The 22150-nt window shown below is 45.4% G+C and overlaps 1 protein-coding gene across 1 annotated transcript in view; it reads right to left on the bottom strand.

Moving 5' to 3' along the window:
* Positions 1-12883, bottom strand: part of LOC115459689 (calcium-transporting ATPase type 2C member 2-like) — a gene marked incomplete at its 3' end in the record, with an annotated part of 28351 nt that extends 15468 nt beyond the window's left edge. Inside the window, exons 1-3 of the mRNA XM_030189498.1 lie at positions 12848-12883; positions 5972-6073; positions 4702-4858 (exon numbers count right to left, since the gene is read on the bottom strand). Coding sequence (XP_030045358.1) covers positions 4702-4858; positions 5972-6073 — 259 coding nt within the window. The remainder of the gene's footprint in view (positions 1-4701; positions 4859-5971; positions 6074-12847) is intronic.
* Between the last annotated feature and the right edge of the window lie 9267 nt (positions 12884-22150).

Here is a 22150-nt window from a genome sequence, read left to right as displayed (position 1 = left end):
ATAGAAATATCTAAATATTCAAATCCCTTTTATTTATACCCTCCATGGCTGCTATTTATAGATATAGGACATTCATATCTGCAGAAGTAAGGCACAATCAGTGTTCTGTGCGCAAGCTGTTTGTATTATCATAACACCTTAGAAGCCAGAGGCAGTGGAGCTAACACATGGATGTGTCAGGAGTGAAAAAAGGGGCCAGAAAACAGACTGGCAATAGAAGTACAAATTTATTTATTTATTTATGACATTTCTATCCCACATTATCCCTAACAGATTTCAAGTTCAATGTGGCTTACAATCCAATACTACTACATATCCTAGAGTACTTCAGAATTGGAGGTAACGTTCTCAATTGGTTCAAGGGATTCCTAACCACACGATCATACCAAGTGACATCTAACTCGACTACTTCAGCCACATGGATACCTAAATGCGGAGTCCCATAGGGATCCCCCCTCTCGCTGACTCTATTCAACTTAATGATGATATCCTTGGCCATCTCTTATGAAACCAAAACCTCAACCCATACATATACGCAGACGACGTAACGATCTACATCCCATTTAATCAAGATCTAAAAGGAAATTTCCAATGACATCAACCAAAGTCTCCATATATCATGCATTCATGGGCGTATGCATTTCGGCTGAAACAATGCAGAAAAAAACCCAATGCCTAATACTCACTTCTCAACACAACAAGAACAAATTCACAGCCATTAACACACAAAATCTGAACCTTCCAATTTCGGATACCCTAAAAATTCTTGGCGTTACCATCGATCAACACCTAACACTCGAAACCCACGTGAAAAACACAACCAAGAAGATGTTCCACTCAATGTGGAAATTAAAAAGGAGTAAGACCTTTCTTCCCAAGGAATGTTTTCCGTAACTTGGTACAATCAATGGTGTTTAGTCATCTAGACTACTGCAACGCACTCTACGCCGGCTGCAAAGAGCAAATAATCAAGAAACTTCAGAAAGCCCAGAGCACTGCAGCTAGACTCATATTCGGTAAAACAAAATATGAAAGTGCCAAACCCCTACGACAAAAACTACACTGGCTCCCACTCAAAGAACGCATCACGTTCAAAATATGCACCCTAATTCACAAAATCATTCACGGAGATGCATCAGCCTACATGTCAGACTTGATAGACTTACCACCCAGGAATGCCAAAAGATCATCCCCGCACATTCCTTAACCTACACTTCCCTAACTGTAAAGGTCTAAAATACAAACTAATGCACGCGTCAAACTTTACCTACTTGAGCACACAGTTATGGAATGCATTGCCGCGCAACTTAAAAACGATTTACGATCTAACAAACTTTCGCAAACTACTGAAGACCCATCTCTTTAACAGGACATACCACAAAGATCAACCAATGTGAATACACACAACTCTTCCACATATATTCAGAACTGTCTTACATCATTTACTTATTATATTACTATCATGTTTGATCATTATCATGTAGCCCAAGATCCTTCTGTAACACTAAATGTCTATTCTCTATTATACTTCCACTATTCATGATGTATTGTAAGCCACATTGAGCCTGCAAAGAGGTGGGAAAATGTGGGATACAAATGCAATAAATAAAATAAATAAATTTAGTACAAACATATTATATTTATAGATATGTCTCATCTGTGATTTGAACAGTGAAATATATGTTAATTTGAAAACAAGAATAATTTCTTTTTAGCTGCATTCAGAAATGCAAATGTATATACATGAAACACGATAAAGACTTCTAAGGGGCTGATAATACAGGCAACTTGAGTAGATATATTAGTGCAGAAATGAATGCTCCACATATATAAAGAGAAGCCATTAAGGATTTAAGTAAAGACTATTTGAATAGTAAGATGTTCCACACTGGTTTGTGCCTAAATGAAGTGGAAAAACTGGATTTATTTAGTACTTGTTTCTGAGCACTTGCTTATAGCCATGGTATAGCAGCAAGGAATTTGCAAAATCAGAAAACCAGGCTGAAGATAGGACCCGACATGGTGAACTGGATTAGGAACTGGTTGACGGACAGACGCCAGAGGGTGGTGGTTAATGGAATTCGCTGGGATGAGGGAACGTTGAGTGGTGGAGTGCCTCAGGGATCGAGGCTGGGGCCGATTTTGTTCAATATATTTGTGAGTGACATTGCCGAAGGGTTAGAAGGTAAAGTTTGCCTTTTTGCAAATGATACTAAGATTTGTAACAGAGTGGACACCCCAGGAGTGGAAAACATGAAAAAGGATCTGCAGAAGCTAGAAGAATGGTCTAAGGTTTGGCAATTAAAATTCAATGCGAAGAAATGCAAAGTGATGCACTTAGGGAGTAGAAATCCACGGGAGACGTATGTGTTAGGCGGTGAGAGTCTGATATGTACGGACGGGGAGAGGGATCTTGGGGTGACAGTATCTGAGGATCTGAAGGCGACGAAACAGTGTGACAAGGCGGTGGCCGTAGCTAGAAGGTTGCTAGGCTGTATAGAGAGAGGTGTGACCAGCAGAAGAAAAGAGGTTTTAATGCCCCTGTATAAGTCGTTGGTTAGGCCCCACTTGGTGTATTGTGTTCAGTTTTGGAGGCTGTATCGTGCTAAGGATGTAAAATGAATTGAAGCGGTGCAAAGAAAAGCTACAAGAATGGTATGGGATTTGCGTTACAAGACGTATGAGGAGAGACTTGCTGACCTGAACATATATACCCTGGAGGAAAAGAGAAACAGGGGTGATATGATACAGACGTTCAAATATTTGAAAGGTATTAATCCGCAAATGAACCTTTTCTGGAGATGGGAAAGCGGTAGAACTAGAGGACATGAAATGAGGTTGAAGGGGGGCAGACTCAAGAAAAATGTCAGGAAGTATTTTTTCACGGAGAGAGTGGTGGATACTTGGAACGCCCTCCTGCGGGAGGTGGTGGAGATGAAAACGATAACGGAATTCAAAAATGTGTGGGATAAACATAAAGGAATCCTGTTCAGAAGGAATGGATCCTCAGAAGCTTAGCGGAGATTGGGTGGCAGAGCTGGTGGTGGGAGGTGGGGCTAGTGGTTGGGAGGTGGGGATAGTGCTGGGCAGACTTATACGGTCTGTGCCCTGAAAAAGACAGGTACAAATCAAGGTAAGGTATACACAAAAAATGGCACATGTGAGTTTATGTTTTTGGGCAGACTGGATGGACCGTGCAGGTCTTTTTCTGCCGTCATCTACTATGTTACTATGTAGCTATAATTCGGGTTCTTTTTTCCCCACATGCTTCATTTTGCACTTGCTCACATTAAACGTCATCTGCCATCTAGCTGCCCAGTCTCGTAAGGTCCTTCTGTAATTTTTCACAATCCTGTCGCAAGTTAACGACTTTGAATAACTTTGTTTCATCAGCAAATTTAATTACCTCGCTAGTTACTCCCATCTCTAAATCATTTATAAATATATTAAAAAGCAGCGGTCCTAGCACAGACCCCTGAGGAACCCCACTAACTACCCATTTAACCCCACTCTCTGTTTCCTATCCTTCAACCAGTTTTTAATCCACAATAGGACTTTTTCTCCTATCCCATGACCCTCCAATTTCCTCTGTAGCCTTTCATGAGGTACCTTGTCAAACGCCTTTTGAAAATCCACATACACAATATCAACCGGCTCCCCTTTGTTTGTTTACTCCTTCAAAGAATTGAAGTAAATTGGTCAGGCAAGATTTCCCCACACAAAAGCCGTGCTGACTCGGTTGTACTTCATTTAGCCCATTGTGTTTTGACAGCTGATAGCTGCCAGCTCATTCAATTTCATGACATATGTAATCAATAGAAATAAAACAAAATAAAACATGGAAAAGAAAATAAGATGATACTTTTTTTTATTGGACATAACTTAATACATTTCTTGATTAGCTTTCGAAGGTTGCCCTTCTTCGTCAGATCGGAAATAAGCAAATGTGCTAGCTGACAGTGTATATAAGTGAAAACATTCAAGCATTACTATGACAGTAAAATAGATACCATTGGAGATTCTACATGGAATGTTGCTACTATTGGAGATTCTACATGGAATGTTGCTATTCCACTAGCAACATTCCATGTAGAAGGCTGCGCAGGCTTCTGTTTCTGTGAGTCTGACGTCCTGCACGTATGTGCAGGACGTCAGACTCACAGAAAAAGAAGCCTGCGCGGCCACATTGGTGATCCGCAAGGGCCGACTTCTACATGGAATGTTGCTAGTGGAATAGCAACATTCCATGTAGAATCTATAGAAATCAAACAAAATAAAACATGGAAAAGAAAATAAGATGATACCTTTTTTTATTGGACATAACTTAATACATTTCTTGATTAGCTTTCGAAGGTTGCCCTTCTTTGTCAGATCGGAAATAAGCAAATGTTGGTAGATGACAGTATATATAAGTGAAACATCAAAGTATTTCAGTGACAGTCTAACAGGGTGGGGGTGGATAGGTGAGAGACAGGGAGATAGATATGCATGGAGACAGGAGGGTGACAAACAAAGCAGTACATTTCTATGGTTTATAATGGGCTAGAAAACCCAGATCTTTGTTAAGTCCTGTCTGGTGGGTGTCGTATGTAGAGTGTGAGCAGTGCCATGATGTACAGACACCTCGCAGCATAGTTTGTTGGCAGCCTGGAAAGGTAATGACATAAAAAGCACCAGTGAATGTCACTGGCAGTGTCCTACCTCGCAAGCCTCTTGAGCCCATGTTTTTTTCCTCCTGCAAGTACAGTGCCTGTTGCTGAGGCGTGAGAGGTTGTGGGATCCCACCGCTGTTGTAGGAATCACAATATTGAATCACTTCTTCAAAAGCACCTTTCATAAAGTAGATGTCTTCTTGTTCCTTTCAGGAAATAAACATAATGACTTTCTAGTTCTGAAAATGCCATCTGCTCAGGCCCTGCCTCTGCTGGGGAAATACAGGGTGTTGCATGTATCAAATGAAAGGTGGTTTCTGCTCGATCCTAGTTTACATAAGTACATAAGTAGTGCCATACTGGGAAAGACCAAAGGTCCATCTAGCCCAGCATCCTGTCACCGACAGTGGCCAATCCAGGTCAAGGGCACCTGGCACGCTCCCCAAACGTAAAAACATTCCAGACAAGTTATACCTAAAAATGCGGAATTTTTCCAAGTCCATTTAATAGCGGTCTACGGACTTGTCCTTTAGGAATCTATCTAACCCCTTTTTAAACTCCGTCAAGCTAACCGCCCGTACCACGTTCTCCGGCAACGAATTCCAGAGTCTAATTACACGTTGGGTGAAGAAAAATTTTCTCCGATTCGTTTTAAATTTACCACACTGTAGCTTCAACTCATGCCCTCTAGTCCTAGTATTTTTGGATAGCGTGAACAGTCGCTTCACATCCACCCGATCCATTCCACTCATTATTTTATACACTTCTATCATATCTCCCCTCAGCCGTCTCTTCTCCAAGCTGAAAAGCCCTAGCCTTCTCAGCCTCTCTTCATAGGAAAGTCGTCCCATCCCCACTATCATTTTTGTCGCCCTTCGCTGTACCTTTTCCAATTCTACTATATCTTTTTTGAGATACGGAGACCAGTACTGAACACAATACTCCAGGTACTGCTAACATGTTCCCAGTTGGCTGCTCTGAGCCAAGGTTCGCCCGCATATCTGCTATAACACAATCCACAAAAATGTTCAGCCTGGTTCCTAAGGGCTCCAAGTGCCCAGCTAGGGGCTCTGATGGTTTACCCCCCATTCCCACCCCCAATTCTTCTGCAATTCGGTTGGCTAAAAAACACCATCAGGCAAAAACACAGATATCTTACCGTGATTTCATAGTACATCAAAATTAAAATTGATCTTTATGCCCATCATTTCTAAATTAAAAAAAAAAAAACAAACAAACCCAAACCCCAAATACCTGCTGGCATTAAACAGTCCAATACATTTGTTTTTCCAAGGTGTACTGCTGAAAGTATTTTCTACCTCACTTTTTAAGGCACATTTCACTGCCATCCACTTCTGCTCGGAGCTAAATGGAATCTCTTTCTTCCTTATATACAGGTCACTTATGCTGTCTAATTCCATCTGTTGGAAAAGAAAAACAAAAAACAAAATTAAGACAATACTTGATGAAGTTGTACTGCCAAAATAAATCTCAGCTCTCAAAGGAACATTAAGGAATTAACAGTGACACAAACAAGTCATTACTTTTGCCCAGTGGAGGAAAATATTTGTTTAGCAATACAAAGAACAGAACCGATTTGCCTGCCACCAATAAACATTTTCCACTAAGACTAAATTGTGTACCTGGACGCCTTAAGAGAACTGCTGGTTGGCAAAGCCCAGTATCCTGTTTCCTACAGTGGCCAATCCAGGTCACAAGTATCTGACCAGATCCCAGAACAGATCTTAAAACAGATCCGAGTAAAAACAGATTTTATTTTGCTTACCCTAGAAATAAGCAGTGGATTTTCCCAAGTACATCTTAATAATGGCTTATGGATTTTTCTTTTAAGAAGTTATCTAAACTTTTTTTTTATTTTATATTTATTCATTTATAAACAATCATCAAGACAACTCTAGAAAATAGAAATACAGGCAAAGAAAAACTATATCATATAAAAATAAATCCCTCCTTAGAACACAAAAAGGAAACAGTTCAGTCTCTTGCATGAACATGCCATAGTGCAGTAAGCCAATTTCTGATGTTATCGGCAGGGTCCTGTAACATACAGTAGGAGAGAATCTCTGGATAATTATTATGAAAGGAGCAATGTTTAGTGACAAGGCTTCTACACCTTAAGAAAAATGTCAGGAAGTATTTTTTCACGGAGAGAGTGATGGATACTTGGAATGCCCTCCCGCAGGAGGTGGTGGAGATGAAAACGGTAACGGAATTCAAACATGCGTGGGATAAACATAAAGGAATCCTGTTCAGAAGGAATGGATCCTCGGAATCTTAGCCCAGATTGGGTGGCAGAGCTGATGGTGGGAGGCGGGGCTAGTGCTGGGCAGACTTCTACGGTCTGTGCCCTGAAAATGGCAGATACAAATCAAGGTAAGGTATACACAAAAAGTAGCTCATATGAGTTTATCTTGGGCAGACTGGATGGACCGTGCAGGTCTTTTTCTGCCGTCATCTACTATGTTACTATGAAACAGGGGAAGGAGACAATCAAAATATAGGAGATTAAACAGAAGGTAAGAATTGCTTTAACACAAGGCTTAACAAGTACTACTTCAAGGTCATATACAAATATGCAGGGTTAGTTGTTATATACACTACAACTTCTTCAAGTCCAAAGAGGAGCGTAATTGCTCTGGAACAAACAGTGGCGTACCTAGGGTATTTGACACCTGGGGCCGGTCATTTTTTTTAACACCCCCCTCCAAAATCCAGTACTAGGCACACCGAGAATACAAAACACTAGAACTATAGAGCAATTCTACCATACCATAAGCAGTAATTTCTACGAGTCACACAAGGAAAAGGAAAGCATCATAAACACTACAGTGAGCACTAGAACATCAATTTACCTATTGTAAAACGAAACCAGACAGAATAGTACAGATCGTGGATCCTGCACAGTCAATGCCAACTGAAAGCCATGTCTTTTTCACAAACACAGATACACCCTAATCCACTATAGAATAAGTACATAAGTACATAAGTACATAAATAGTGCCATACTGGGAAAGACCAAAGGTCCATCTAGCCCAGCATCCTGTCACCGACAGTGGCCAATCCAGGTCAAGGGCACCTGGCACGCTCCCTAAACGTAAAAACATTCCAGACAAGTTATACCTAAAAATGCGGAATTTTTCCAAGTCCATTTAATAGCGGTCTATGGACTTGTCCTTTAGGAATCTATCTAACCCCTTTTTAAACTCCGTCAAGCTAACCGCCCGTACCACGTTCTCCGGCAACGAATTCCAGAGTCTAATTACACGTTGGGTGAAGAAACATTTTCTCCGATTCGTTTTAAATTTACCACACTGTAGCTTCAACTCATGCCCTCTAGTCCTAGTATTTTTGGATAGCGTGAACAGTCGCTTCACATCCACCCGATCCATTCCACTCATTATTTTATACACTTCTATCATATCTCCCCTCAGCCGTCTCTTCTCCAAGCTGAAAAGCCCTAGCCTTCTCAGCCTCTCTTCATAGGAAAGTCGTCCCATCCCCACTATCATTTTCGTCGCCCTTCGCTGTACCTTTTCCAATTCTACTATATCTTTTTTGAGATACGGAGACCAGTACTGAACACAATACTCCAGGTGCGGTCGCACCATGGAGCGATACAACGGCATTATAACATCCGCACACCTGGACTCCATACCCTTCCTAATAACACCCAACATTCTATTCGCTTTCCTAGCTGCAGCAGCACACTGAGCAGAAGGTTTCAGCGTATCATCGACGACGACACCCAGATCCCTTTCTTGATCCGTAACTCCTAACGCGGAACCTTGCAAGACGTAGCTATAATTCGGGTTCCTCTTACCCACATGCATCACTTTGCACTTGTCAACATTGAACTTCATCTGCCACTTGCACGCCCATTCTCCCAGTCTCGCAAGGTCCTCCTGTAATCGTTCACATTCCTCCTGCGACTTGACGACCCTGAATAATTTTGTGTCATCGGCGAATTTAATTACCTCACTAGTTATTCCCATCTCTAGGTCATTTATAAATACATTAAAAAGCAACGGACCCAGCACAGACCCCTGCGGGACCCCACTAACTACCCTCCTCCACTGAGAATACTGGCCACGCAATCCTACTCTCTGCTTCCTATCTTTCAACCAGTTCTTAATCCATAATAATACCCTACCTCCGATTCCATGACTCTGCAATTTCTTCAGGAGTCTTTCGTGCGGCACTTTGTCAAACGCCTTCTGAAAATCCAGATATACAATATCAACCGGCTCCCCATTGTCCACATGTTTGCTTACCCCCTCAAAAAAATGCATTAGATTGGTGAGGCAAGACTTCCCTTCACTAAATCCGTGCTGACTTTGTCTCATCAGTCCATGTTTTTGTATATGCTCTGCAATTTTATTCTTAATAATAGCCTCCACCATCTTGCCCGGCACCGACGTCAGACTCACCGGTCTATAATTTCCCGGATCTCCTCTGGAACCCTTCTTAAAAATCGGAGTAACATTGGCTACCCTCCAGTCTTCCGGTACTACACTCGATTTTAGGGACAGATTGCATATTTCTAACAGTAGCTCCGCAAGTTCATTTTTTAGTTCTATTAATACTCTGGGATGAATACCATCAGGTCCCGGTGATTTACTACTCTTCAGCTTGCTGAACTGACCCATTACATCCTCCAAGGTTACAGAGAATTTGTTTAGTTTCTCCGACTCCCCCGCTTCAAATATTCTTTCCGGCACCGGTGTCCCCCCCAAATCCTCCTCGGTGAAGACCGAAGCAAAGAATTCATTTAATTTCTCCGCTACGGCTTTGTCCTCCTTGATCGCCCCTTTAACACCATTTTCGTCCAGCGGCCCAACCGACTCTTTGGCCGGTTTCCTGCTTTTAATGTATCTAAAAAAATTTTTACTATGTATTTTTGCTTCCAACGCTAATTTCTTCTCAAAGTCCTTTTTTGCCCTCCTTATCTCCGCTTTGCATTTGGCTTGGCATTCCTTATGATCTATCCTGTTACTTTCAGTTGGTTCTCTTCTCCACTTTCTGAAAGATTGTTTTTTGGCTCTAATGATTTCCTTTATCTTACTGTTTAGCCACGCCGGCTGACGTTTAGTCTTTTTTCCCTTTTTTCTAATACGTGGAATAAGAAACCATAAACTTTCTATTTAGACAAAAATTAAACTGAAACCCCAAGATGACAGATTCTGCATACAATGCAACACCACAGAAACAGAAAATGTCCCCTAATACTGTGCAAAATATAAAGACAGCAGATGTAAATTTGAAAAAAACTAACAAGTACCAATCACCACTTTACAAATTAACAAACAGAAATAAAATATTGAAAATAAAATACCACCATTTTATTGGACTAATACATTTATCTTTCTGAGGCCAAAACCTCCTTCCTCAGGTCAATGTTACAGTATCCTATCCTGACCTGAGGAAGGGTTTTTTTTCTCCGAAAGTTAGTCAAACTGTATTAAAATTAGTCCAATAAAAAGATTACCTTATTTCCATGTTCTATTTATAAACATTTATTACACAGCTAAAATGCCACTTTATCCTAAAGCAAAAAAAGAAAAACAAATATTTTATTTACAGTTAGTTTGTTGTCTCTGATTTCTGCTTTCCTCATCTTCTTTTCACGGTCTCCCTTCCATCCAGCATCTGTCTTCGCTTTCTCCCTGCCATCCAGTGTCTGCCTTCTCTCTCTCCCTGCCCCTGCCATCCAGTGTCTGCCCTCTCTCTCCTGCCCTCCATTGATGGTTCAGGCTCTGAACCAACTATTTCACCTTGGACATTTTTTTTAAAGAAACCAGAAGATAACATATCTTATTTACTGGAGGCAAAACATCAGGAGAAAACTTCAATATCTCAACTAAATACTTTTTGAAGATGTCCAAGGGAGAAGTGGACAGAACTTCTGGAAAGTTCAAAATTCATAAACTGGGCCTCCTATAATAGTTTTCCAAAGACTTGATCTGCCTATGAACAGCCTGCCTAACCACAGCATTCTTAAATACTTGCAGACTTTTAACCTCCAAACAAATTTGTTCAACTTGACCCAAAAAATCAGTTAAGGAATCAAATTTCCTAACCAAAGTTGTTACCTCTGTTGATGTCTTCATCATAGCAAAGTTTACAGTTTGCAGAGCACTCCAAATGGAGTCCATAGCTACTACCGTGGGGGCCTCCAAATGGCCACTAGTTGATCCATCCATAAGCAGCTCCCCAGCTGAAGCTCCAACCCCACCTTGTGCAACCGATGTAACCACTTCTCCAGTGCTCAGTGCACTCTGGGCTTCTGCTCTAGCTGCTGGGCATGGCGGGGAACCCACTGCCAGGGAGAAAGAGATGTTTTATGTTCCAACAGGGAAGGCACTCCTCTGCCTTCGTCCAATGTGGAGCTCACATTCCCAGCTTCAACCCTTGAGGACACAACTGATTGATCCAAGGCTGGAACAACAGTGTAGTTGGACCTGGTGGGAACAGCGTCATAATTTTCCAAAGGAAAGGAGAAAATTTCACAGGAAAACAGAGGCCAGTTAGGAGCGACCAGAACGAAACGTCAGGGACCTGCAGCCATCTTGACTCCTCCCGCCAAACCTTTTTTAAACACTGCTAAGCTAACTGCTTTTACTACATTCTCTGGCAACAAATTCCAGAGTTTAATTACACGTTGAGTGAAGAACTACTTTCTCCAGTTTGTTTTAAATTTATTAATGGCTTCATTGCATGCCCTCTAGTCCAAATATTTTTGGAAAGAGTAAACAAGCAATTCACATCTACCCATTCCACTCCACTCATATTTTACAGACTTCTATCATATCTCCCCTTAGCCATTTCTTCTCCGAGCTGAAAAGCCGAAGCCGCTTTAGCCTTTTCTCACAGGGAAGTCATCCCATTCTCTATCATTTTTGTCACCCTTCTCTGTATATCATTTTTGAGATGCGGTGACCAGAATTGCATATAGTATTCAAGGTGCAGTCGCACCATGGAGCGATACAAAGAAACTAACATTCTCATTTTTGATTTCCATTCCTTTCCTAATAATTCCTAACATTCTTCTTAGCCGCCACTGCACAATGAGGTTGCCAGACTGGAGGCAGGCCTCCTCCATAAACTTCTCTGTCTGCCTGAGCTCTTCCAAGTCTGGTATTCTAGCCCTCAGAGATCGGACATGTTCCTTGAGTGCTAAGAGCTGTTTGCACTGAGTACACACATACGATTTCTCACCAACTGGGAAAAAAAATCAAACATATGAAATGGTGCAAGAGTGGATAGCCCCCATTCTTGCTGCTGGACTGCTGCTTGCATCTTATTATTGGTGATTTATTAATTAAGTTGTTAATGGAGTGGGAACATGTAAACTAAAGTCCCCTAAGATGGTTAGTTATATGCTAAGCATTGCTAATATTTAGTTTTTATTACTACTATTTTAATGTTATTAGTCGGAGCAGAAGCAATCCCAAGTCGCTACTGCCCGTGTCCTCTCTGCAACATCTAGCCATAGTCTCACGAGGCTGCCACTGGAGGTCATAGCAGTATTGGAGCTAGCATGGGCAGGAGTGTCTGGGGACTGCTCCTGCCTTGACTACCAGGGGATGGTCAGTAGGCCCAGGGAGGGGGTGGTGGGGCTTAGAGGGAGGGAGAAGGGCCTGTACTATTATGAATGTGGCATTTTGTTTCCATGAATGTGCACAAGAAATGAGTGTTGACATATTGGAAGTCAAGCTTCGATTGCCAAGTCAAGCTTCTGTTCCACTCAGAGGTCATGGCAGCACACAGGAGAGAGGGACTGGACAAGAGAAGAAAGAGTAAGAATTGCCAGCTGTTGCACCACAGTGAAACCCACTAGCTCCAACACTACTTATTAGGTTGAGGAGGAAATATTGATCTGTACCTCTTAGTCAGAGGTGTGTCACTACAACAGAGGGAAAGAGGAAAAGTTTAAATATTTTGGAAATGCCCTTCTCTCCCATAGGTTACCTACATATGAAGGCTCAGAGCATTATAACCCAAGGGGCAAGATCCAGCTAAGCTAGAAACCCAAAGGAGCAGGATAAAGCTACCAGGCTTAAAAGGAAAATAAAGTACATTTTATATAGGTTCTTTCAATCAGATTCATGGATTGATACAAAAAGCTGATGATTGAGTTGTGGGCTTAAAATTTCAGCAAATAAACAAGTGTTTACCTGGAAAAAAAAGGCACACACTCCTCTGAAAAATGTTCTCCCCTTTCTGTGAAGAAAAGAGGCAAGCCTGATGAATTATAACCCTAGCAAAGTTGGAAGGGTAAAACTTAATTTTCAAAACAAACTCTGTAGGGCATTCCCCTTTGAAAACTGGCTTCAGGCCCATGCACCGTACTCTGTTAAAAGCAGCCCAGTGGTTAGAGCAGAGAGCTGAGAATGGAAGCCAGGGTTCAAATTCCACTGCTGCTGATTGCAAATTTGAGCAGGTCACTTCACCTTCCACTGCCTCAGGTACAAACTTAAGACTGTAGACCAGGCTTGTTTAACCTTTCTGTATTGGAGACCACATTTTATATTTTGTAACAGTTGGAAGGCAAAACATATGCATGCACTAATGCTCTCTTTCTGAGAATCCCATCCACACGTGCTCTCTGAGTATACCCGGTCTCTCTCTCATGTCCTCCCCTTCAGCCTTTACCCAATCTCTTTCTCATGTCCTCCACTTTACAAGTATTGCAAAAAACGTTTATAAAATGACCCCCCCCCCCCCCCCCCCCCCCCCCCCCCCCCCCCGAGTCTAAGATGCATTTCTGAGGAATTTGTGGTATATGGTTAAAAAACATGGAAATCCCCCTATTATTTTCCATGCGTTGAACTAGTACCTTCTTTAAAATCTTCACATGCACATTAAAGCCAAAATGAAATGCTCGATTCTAGGGTTGACATCCAAGGTAGCAATCTTCACTGTCTTCGCCTAAATTTGATGCCATTAAACATGCTCACATTTGACCCACTCTCTCACAACACATTGGTATATTCCCTGGTTGGCTGGCATCATATGAGACATCAATATGCAGTAGCTATTGATCCCTATTGTAGCCAAGTGAACCCATCCACTCCTGCAGCGTCCTTCATACTTGGAGCGGCCTTGCTAGGTCAAGGAGAATACTCTGCTCCATGCATCATCTGTAGCACCTCCCGCACCAGCAGAAGCTCAGCAAGATTCCTGCTTCCCCACGCAAATCTGCTATCTGTAAGTTTGAGCCAAGACCTGAAACTGCAAGACCAACAGAACTTCCGGTACCATGAGGCTCAAGCTTGCAGATAGCAGAGTTACAGCGAGGGAAGAAGGAATCCCGCTGAGCTTCCGAGGGCCAATTAAAAACACTTGGTGGGCCAGATTCTGGCCCACGGACCGTACGTTGAACAAGCCTGCTGTAAACCCACCAGGGACGGAAAATACTTGCAGTAGTTGAATGTAACTCAGTTTGAGCTTTCACTGAAAAGGCATGAGCTAAATCTAGATATCCTTTCACAAGTTTATCATCAGAGTAAGAGATACCACCTAGAATTCTGCAGTTTATCAGCAACCTCTGCTCAAACTTTAATATGGGCAAGAACAAAGAAGACATTGAAAATAAGCTGACTTTCAATGAAGAGACTACAGGGATTTCACTTATAGACAGGGTAGGCTATGGCTCACACACTAACATAGAAATGGAAATATGAACAGAGAAGTATGTACCACGACACTTGAACCAGTGCAAGGAGCAAAGATTATAAAAAATGAATTTCTCAACGACTTAGTTCTTAGAAGAATAGGAAAGAACAAAATATTACCATGGCTATATAAACACCATTCTTAATCTGAATGAAAGACATCCTCAAATATAAGATGATCCCACTAAGTCTGTATCCTTTCTACTTCATTCCCCCCCACCCCCAATCTTGTGCATTCATCTCTGTCCTCCTGAGGGCAGTACTTCCTTTGGCCCCACTGGCCTCTCACAGAAGTACTCTGATTTAATTTACCATGGCACTTGAGTTTCTTCACCTTCATACAGGTTGAAAAATTTCACCCCTATGAGCTGAAACATCACAGGGGGAGTTTTCCTTTAGAAAATTCACTTGTAGACCACATGCTCAGAGTACACATGCAGCTCAGTTACTGCTTTGGAGCAATCTCTCTCAATGGCTTAGTTTTGTGCTTACTGTGACAATAAAGGCCGCACCGACCACACTTCTTAAATCCACTCGGGACCTTCGAGGACATCGACGGAAAAATCGCGTTGGCGAAGTTAAAGTCGTCGATGGTGGCGGTAAATCACACCTCGAAAAATAATCGACAGCGCAGCCACAAGGCCGCAACGCGACGCCCTCGCTAGAAAACGAGGGAAAATAAAGCGCGTGCTTTTTTTTTTTTTTTTTTAAAGGAAAAAGAAAAACTGGAGCGCGCGGCAACAGAAACAAAAAATAAACGAATTCGCGAAGAACGCGACGGTTTTCCGGGGCTGACTAAGAGAGAGCGGCAGTCGCACGACTCTCTCCAGGCGCAGAAAAGAAAGGACTGGCGGGAACGGTCACGCACGGGCGGGAAGACGGCCGCGCATGCGCGGTGGGTGTGCCCTGCGTGCGGACCGCCCGCGAAGCTTCTTCCGGTTGGTGGGGGCTGCCGCGGATGTCACCCAGTCGTGAGAACAAGCAGCCTGCTTGTCCTCGGAGAAAGTGAAGATACATACCTGTAGCAGGTGTTCTCCGAGGACAGCAGGCTGGACATCACCACACGTGGGTCGTCGTCCGCGACGGCCCAGGAGCTCCGGAAAAATCAAAAAGTTCTAGAAGGTGCGCGATGGGCGCAGGGACAATGCACCGCGCATGCGCGAGTGACTTCTCACCCCCGACGCCCGCACGCTTCCCTCAGTTAGATAACAAGCAAACAAGAAAAAAACTACAACTCCAAAGGGGAGGAGGGAGGGTTGTGGTGATGTCCAGCCTGCTGTCCTCGGAGAACACCTGCTACAGGTATGTATCTTCACTTTCTCCGAGGACAAGCAGGCTGGAGCTCACCACATGTGGGGTATCCCTAGCACCCAGGCTCACTCAAAACAACAAACTTTGGTCAATTGGGCCTCGCAACGGCGAGGACATAACTGAGATTGACCTAAAAACAAACACTCTAAGTGAGAGTGCTGCCTGGAACAGAACAGAAATGGGCTTAGGCGGGTGGAGTTGGATTCTAAACCCCAAACAGATTCTGAAGCACCGACTGCCCAAACCAACTGTCGTGTCGGGTATCCTGCTGAAGGCAGTAGTGAGATGTGAATGTGTGAACTGATGACCACGTCGCAGCTTTGCAAATCTCTTCAATGGAGGCTGACTTCAAGTGGGCCACTGACGCAGCCATGGCCCTGACATTATGAGCCGTGACATGACCCTCCAAAGTCAGCCCAGCTTGGGCGTAAGTGAAGGAAATGCAATTTGCTAGCCAATTTGAGATGGTGCGTTTTCCGATGGCAACTCCCATCCTGTTGGGATCAAAAGAAACAAACAACTGGGCGGACTGTCGATAGGGTTTTGTCCGCTCCACGTAAAAGGCCAATGCTCTCTTACAGTCCAAGGTATGCAACTTGTCCTCACCAGGGCGGGAATGTGGCCGGGGAAAAAATGTTGGCAAGACAATTGACTGGTTCAGATGGAACTCCGACACCACCTTTGGCAAAAACTTAGGATGAGTGCGGAGGACTACCCTGTTATGATGAAATTTGAGATAAGGAGCATGAACCACCAGGGCTTGGAGTTCACTGACCCTACGAGCTGAAGTAACAGCCACCAAGAAAATGACCTTCCAGGTCAAGTACTTCAGATGACAGGAATTCAGTGGCTCAAAAGGAGGTTTCATCAGCTGGGTGAGGACGACATTGAGATCCCATGACACTGTAGGAGGTTTGACAGGGGGCTTTGACAAAAGCAAACCTCTCATGAATCGAACAACTAAAGGCTGTCCAGAGATAGGCTGACCTTCTACACGTTGATGGTAAGCACTAATCGCATTAAGGTGAACTCTTATGTAGTTGGTCTTAAGACCAGACTCTGACAAGTGTAGAAGGTATTCAAGCAGGGTCCGTGTAGGACAAGAGAAAGGATCTAGGGTCCTGCTGTCACACCAGACGGCAAACCTCCTCCATTTAAAACCTTAACTCCTTTTCGTGGAATCTTTCCTGGAAGCAAGCAAGACCCGGTAGACACCCTCAGAGAGACCCAAGGAGGCAACTTCTAAGCTCTCAACATCCAGGCCATGAGAGCCAGAGACCGGAGGTTGGGATGCAGAAGTGACCCCTGATTCTGAGTGATGAGGGTCGGAAAACACTCCAATCTCCATGGTTCTTCTGAAGACAAGTCCAGAAAAGAGGGAACCAAATCCGACGAGGCCAGTAGAGTGCTATCAGGGTCATGGTTCCTCGGTCTTGCTGGAGTTTCAGCAAAGTCTTCCCTACTAGAGGTATGGGAGGATACGCATACAGAAGGCCTGACCCCCAATGTAGGAGAAAAGCATCTGACGCTAGTCTGTCGTGAGCCTGAAGTCTTGAACAGAACTGAGGAACTTTGTGATTGTATTGAGTGGCAAAAAGATCCACCGAGGGGGTGCCCCACGCTCGGAAGATCTTGTGGACAACGTCCATGTTCAGGGACCACTTGTGAGGTTGCATTATCCTGCTGAATCTGTCAGCCAGACTGTTTACACCTGCCAGATATGTGGCCTGGAGAATCATTCCGTGCTGATGAGCCCAAAGCCACATCCTGACGGCTTCCTTACACAGAGGGTGTGATCCGGTGCCCCTCTGCTTGTTCGTGTAATACAAGGCAACCTGATTGTCTGTCTGAATTAGAACAATGTGATTGGACAGCAGGTCTCTGAAAGCCTTTAGTGCATTCTAGATCGCTCGTAATTCCAAGAGGTTGATCTGAAGATGTGTCTCCTGGACGGACCAAACTCCTTGAGTGTGGAGCCCATCCACATGAGCCCCCCCCCCCCCCCCCCACCCCAGAAGGGATGCATCCGTCGTCAGCACTTTTTGTGGCTGAGGAATTTGAAATGGGCGTCCCAAGACCAGATTGGATCGAATGGTCCACCAATGAAGGTAATTGCGAAATTCGGTGGAGAGACGAATGACATCCTCCAGATCCCCCGTAGCCTGACACCACTGGGAAGCTAGGGTCCATTGAGCTGATCTCATGTGTAGACGTGCCATAGGAGTCACATGACTGTGGAGGCCATATGACCGAGAAATCTCAACATCAGCCGAGCTGTGATCTGTTGAGACGCTCGAGTCAAGGAGATGAGGGACAGAAGGTTGTCTGCCCTGGCCTGAAGTAAGTAGGCTCGAGACGTCTGTGTGTTCAACAGAGCTCCTATGAAGTCCAATTTTTTTAACAGGAACTAGATGGGACTTGGGATAATTGATTACAAACCCCAGTAGCTTGAGCAGCTGGATAGTAATCCGCATGGATTTCAGAGCTCCTGCCTCCGAGGTGTTCTTCACCAGCCAATCGTTGAGATAAGGAAACACATGTACTCCCAGTTTGCGTAGCGATGCTGCGACCACTGCCAAACATTTTGTGAACACTCTGGGCGCAGAGGCGAGACCAAAGGGCAGTACGCAATACTGAAAGTGCTGCGTTCCCAGACGAAATCGAAGGTACTGCCTGTGACTTGGGAGCACCGAGATGTGAGTATAGGCATCCTTTAAGTCCACCTGGGTGTCAGCCGACTCAGGCACCGCACGCGGTACTGAGGGCGGAGACGTCCACACAGGAGATGGACCAGACACAGTCTCAACAGTTGGTACCGAAGGCGCAAGCACCTGCGGTACCGATGCCGATGGACGCATCATCCCTTCCAGAAGGCTTGGAAGTATGGCCGGAGACACTCATCGAGGGCTGCCATCGGAACAAGCGGTGGGGCCGGTGCAGGAGCCGGTGCTAGAGTCTGCAGGGGCTCGAGAGCCGGTACCTGGCTGCCAGACGGCCGACGCATCGGCACCTCCTGAATGGAGGGTGAGCAATCCTCCCGGTGCCGACTCCCTCGGCTCCCCGGAGTTCCGGGTACCGTAACGGGAAGGAGACCGATGACGGCGCTTCTTCGCCTTCGCTCGACACCCGTCATCGACACTCCTCGGTACCGATGAAGAGGATGCGGAATCCTCGCGCCTCTTCGGGGCCGGGTCCAACTCAGAGCGGTCCCGAGGGGCCTGCATAGCAGTAGGCCTCAAGACAGGTGGAGACCCGCTCGATACCTCTCTGCTCCCAGCGGTAACAGGCCTATCAGCAGCCATTACCTGGACTCTCGATGCTGCTTCCCTCGACGCCGATGCCAGTGCCATCGACCTCGGTACCAATGCCAATGCTGACGTCGAAGGTTCAGACCGATCCGAAAAAAAGTCTCTCACGCCGAGCTTCTCGAGACACCTGGGTCCATTTTTTCATCAATTTACACAACTTACAGAGCAGCTGGTAAATGATCAGGACCCAGGCACTGAATACACCAAGCGTGAGGATCGGTCGATGAGATGGTCCGATTGCAGCAGGAAACAGCGTTTGAAGCCGCTGGGAGTCCTCCATGACATCGGAGGAAAAATAGCAGCCAAAAAATCAAAGGGCTCGATGGTGCCAATCGAAAGGCACGAAAAAAGGAATTCGCCGAGCGACCTAAGCGGTCGCAAACGAAAACGAAAAAACTTAAAAGCAAAAAACTAGAAAATAAAGGAAAAATTCTTTTTTTTTTTTTTAACAAAGCACAAAAAAAAAAAAACGGAGCGCGTAAACGCGAGGTCAAAAAAACGAGACCTACCTCCTGGGCCAAAAAGAAACACGCAGAGAAGTTGAAAGTCACCTTTCTTTGCGAACGTGGAGAAAAGGAAACTGAGGGAAGCGCGCGGGCGGGAAGTCACTCGCGCATGCGCGGTGTGTTGTCCCCCGCGCCCATCGAGCACCTTCTAGAACTTTTTGATTTTTCCGGAGCTCCTGGGCCGTCGCGGACGACGACCCATGTGTGGTGAGCTCCAGCCTGCTTGTCCTCGGAGAATGAATCTTGCACCTACGCTAGGAAATGTGGAGTATGATCTCAGTCTCTCAAATTGACTGCTAATGCTCATCATAGTACTTCCATCCATGCCAAAGAGAGCTTCTTTATGAGCGCATGCCTAGGTGTGTTTATAACACTCCCCCAGGGGAAGCAGATATAGCGAATGCTACATACCTGTAGAAGGTATTCTCCGAGGACAGCAGGCTGATTGTTCTCACTGATGGGTGACGTCCACGGCAGCCCCTCCAATCGGAACTTCACTAGCAAAGTCCTTTGCTAGCCCTCGCGCGCCCCGCGCGCACCGCGCATGCGCGGCCGTCTTCCCGCCCGAACCGGCTCGAGCCGGCCAGTCCAGTATGTAGCAAGACAATACACTTCAAGGGAAGACACAACTCCAAAGGGGAGGCGGGCGGGTTTGTGAGAACAATCAGCCTGCTGTCCTCGAGAATACCTTCTACAGGTATGTAGCATTCGCTTTCTCCGAGGACAAGCAGGCTGCTTGTTCTCACTGATGGGGTATCCATAGCCCCCAGGCTCACTCAAAACAACAACCATGGTCAATTGGACCTCGCAACGGCGAGGACATAACTGAGATTGACCTAAAAAATTTACCAACTAACTGAGAGTGCAGCCTGGAACAGAACAAACAGGGCCCTCGGGGGGGTGGAGTTGGATCCTAAAGCCCAAACAGGTTCTGAAGAACTGACTGCCCGAACCGACTGTCGCGTCGGGTATCCTGCTGCAGGCAGTAATGAGATGTGAATGTGTGGACAGATGACCACGTCGCAGCTTTGCAAATTTCTTCAATGGAGGCTGACTTCAAGTGGGCTACCGACGCAGCCATGGCTCTAACATTATGAGCCGTGACATGACCCTCAAGAGCCACCCCGCCTGGGCGTAAGTGAAGGAAATGCAATCTGCTAGCCAATTGGATATGGTGCGTTTCCCTACAGCCACTCCCCTCCTATTGGGGTCAAAAGAAACAAACAATTGGGCGGACTGTCTGGTGGGCTGTGTCCGCTCCAGGTAGAAGGCCAATGCTCTCTTGCAGTCCAATGTGTGCAGCTGACGTTCAGCAGGGCAGGAATGAGGACGGGGAAAGAATGTTGGCAAGACAATTGACTGGTTCAGATGGAACTCCGACACGACCTTTGGCAGAAACTTAGGGTGAGTGCGGAGGACTACTCTGTTGTGATGAAATTTGGTGTAAGGGGCCTGGGCTACCAGGGCCTGAAGCTCGCTGACTCTACGAGCCGAAGTAACTGCCACCAAGAAAATGACCTTCCAGGTCAAGTACTTCGGATGGCAGGAATTCAGTGGCTCAAAAGGAGGTTTCATCAGCTGGGTGAGAACGACATTGAGATCCCATGACACTGTAGGAGGCTTGACAGGGGGCTTTGACAAAAGCAAACCTCTCATGAAGCGAACAACTAAAGGCTGTCCTGAGATCGGCTTACCTTCCACTTGGTAATGGTATGCACTGATTGCACTAAGGTGAACCCTTACGGAGTTGGTCTTGAGACCAGACTCAGACAAGTGCAGAAGGTATTCAAGCAGGGTCTGTGTAGGACAAGAGCGAGGATCTAGGGCCTTGCTGTCACACCAGACGGCAAACCTCCTCCAATGAAAGAAGTAACTTCTCTTAGTGGAGTCTTTCCTGGAAGCAAGCAAGATGCGGGAGACACCCTCTGGCAGACCCAAAGAGGCAAAGTCTACGCCCTCAACATCCAGGCCGTGAGAGCCAGGGACTGGAGGTTGGGATGCAGAAGAGCCCGTCGTCCTGCGTGATGAGGGTCGGAAAACACTCCAATCTCCACGGTTCTCCGGAGGATAACTCCAGAAGAAGAGGGAACCAGATCTGACGCGGCCAAAAGGAGCAATCAGAATCATGGTGCCTCGGTCTTGCTTGAGTTTCAACAAAGTCTTCCCCACCAGAGGTATGGGAGGATAAGCATACAGCAGACCTTCCCCCCAATCCAGGAGGAAGGCATCCGACGCCAGTCTGCCGTGGGCCTGAAGCCTGGAACAGAACTGAGGGACCTTGTGGTTCACTTGAGATGCGAAGAGATCCACCAGGGGGGTGCCCCACGCCTGGAAGATCTGTCGCACCACACGGGAATTGAGCGACCACTCGTGAGGTTGCATAATCCTGCTCAACCTGTCGGCCAGACTGTTGTTTACGCCTGCCAGATATGTGGCTTGGAGCACCATGCCCTGACGGCGAGCCCAGAGCCACATGCTGACGGCTTCCTGACACAGGGGGCGAGATCCGGTGCCCCCCTGCTTGTTGACATAGTACATGGCAACCTGATTGTCTGTCTGAATTTGGATAATTTGGTGGGACAGCCGATCTCTGAAAGCCTTCAGAGCGTTCCAGATCGCTCGCAACTCCAGAAGATTGATCTGTAGATCGCGTTCTTGGAGGGACCAACTTCCTTGGG

The sequence above is a fragment of the Microcaecilia unicolor genome, unplaced genomic scaffold (genome assembly GCF_901765095.1).
Source record: "Microcaecilia unicolor unplaced genomic scaffold, aMicUni1.1, whole genome shotgun sequence".
Lineage (NCBI taxonomy): Eukaryota > Metazoa > Chordata > Amphibia > Gymnophiona > Siphonopidae > Microcaecilia > Microcaecilia unicolor.
Note: the sequence above shows the minus strand (reverse complement) of the source record. Positions and strands in the feature narration are given on the sequence as shown.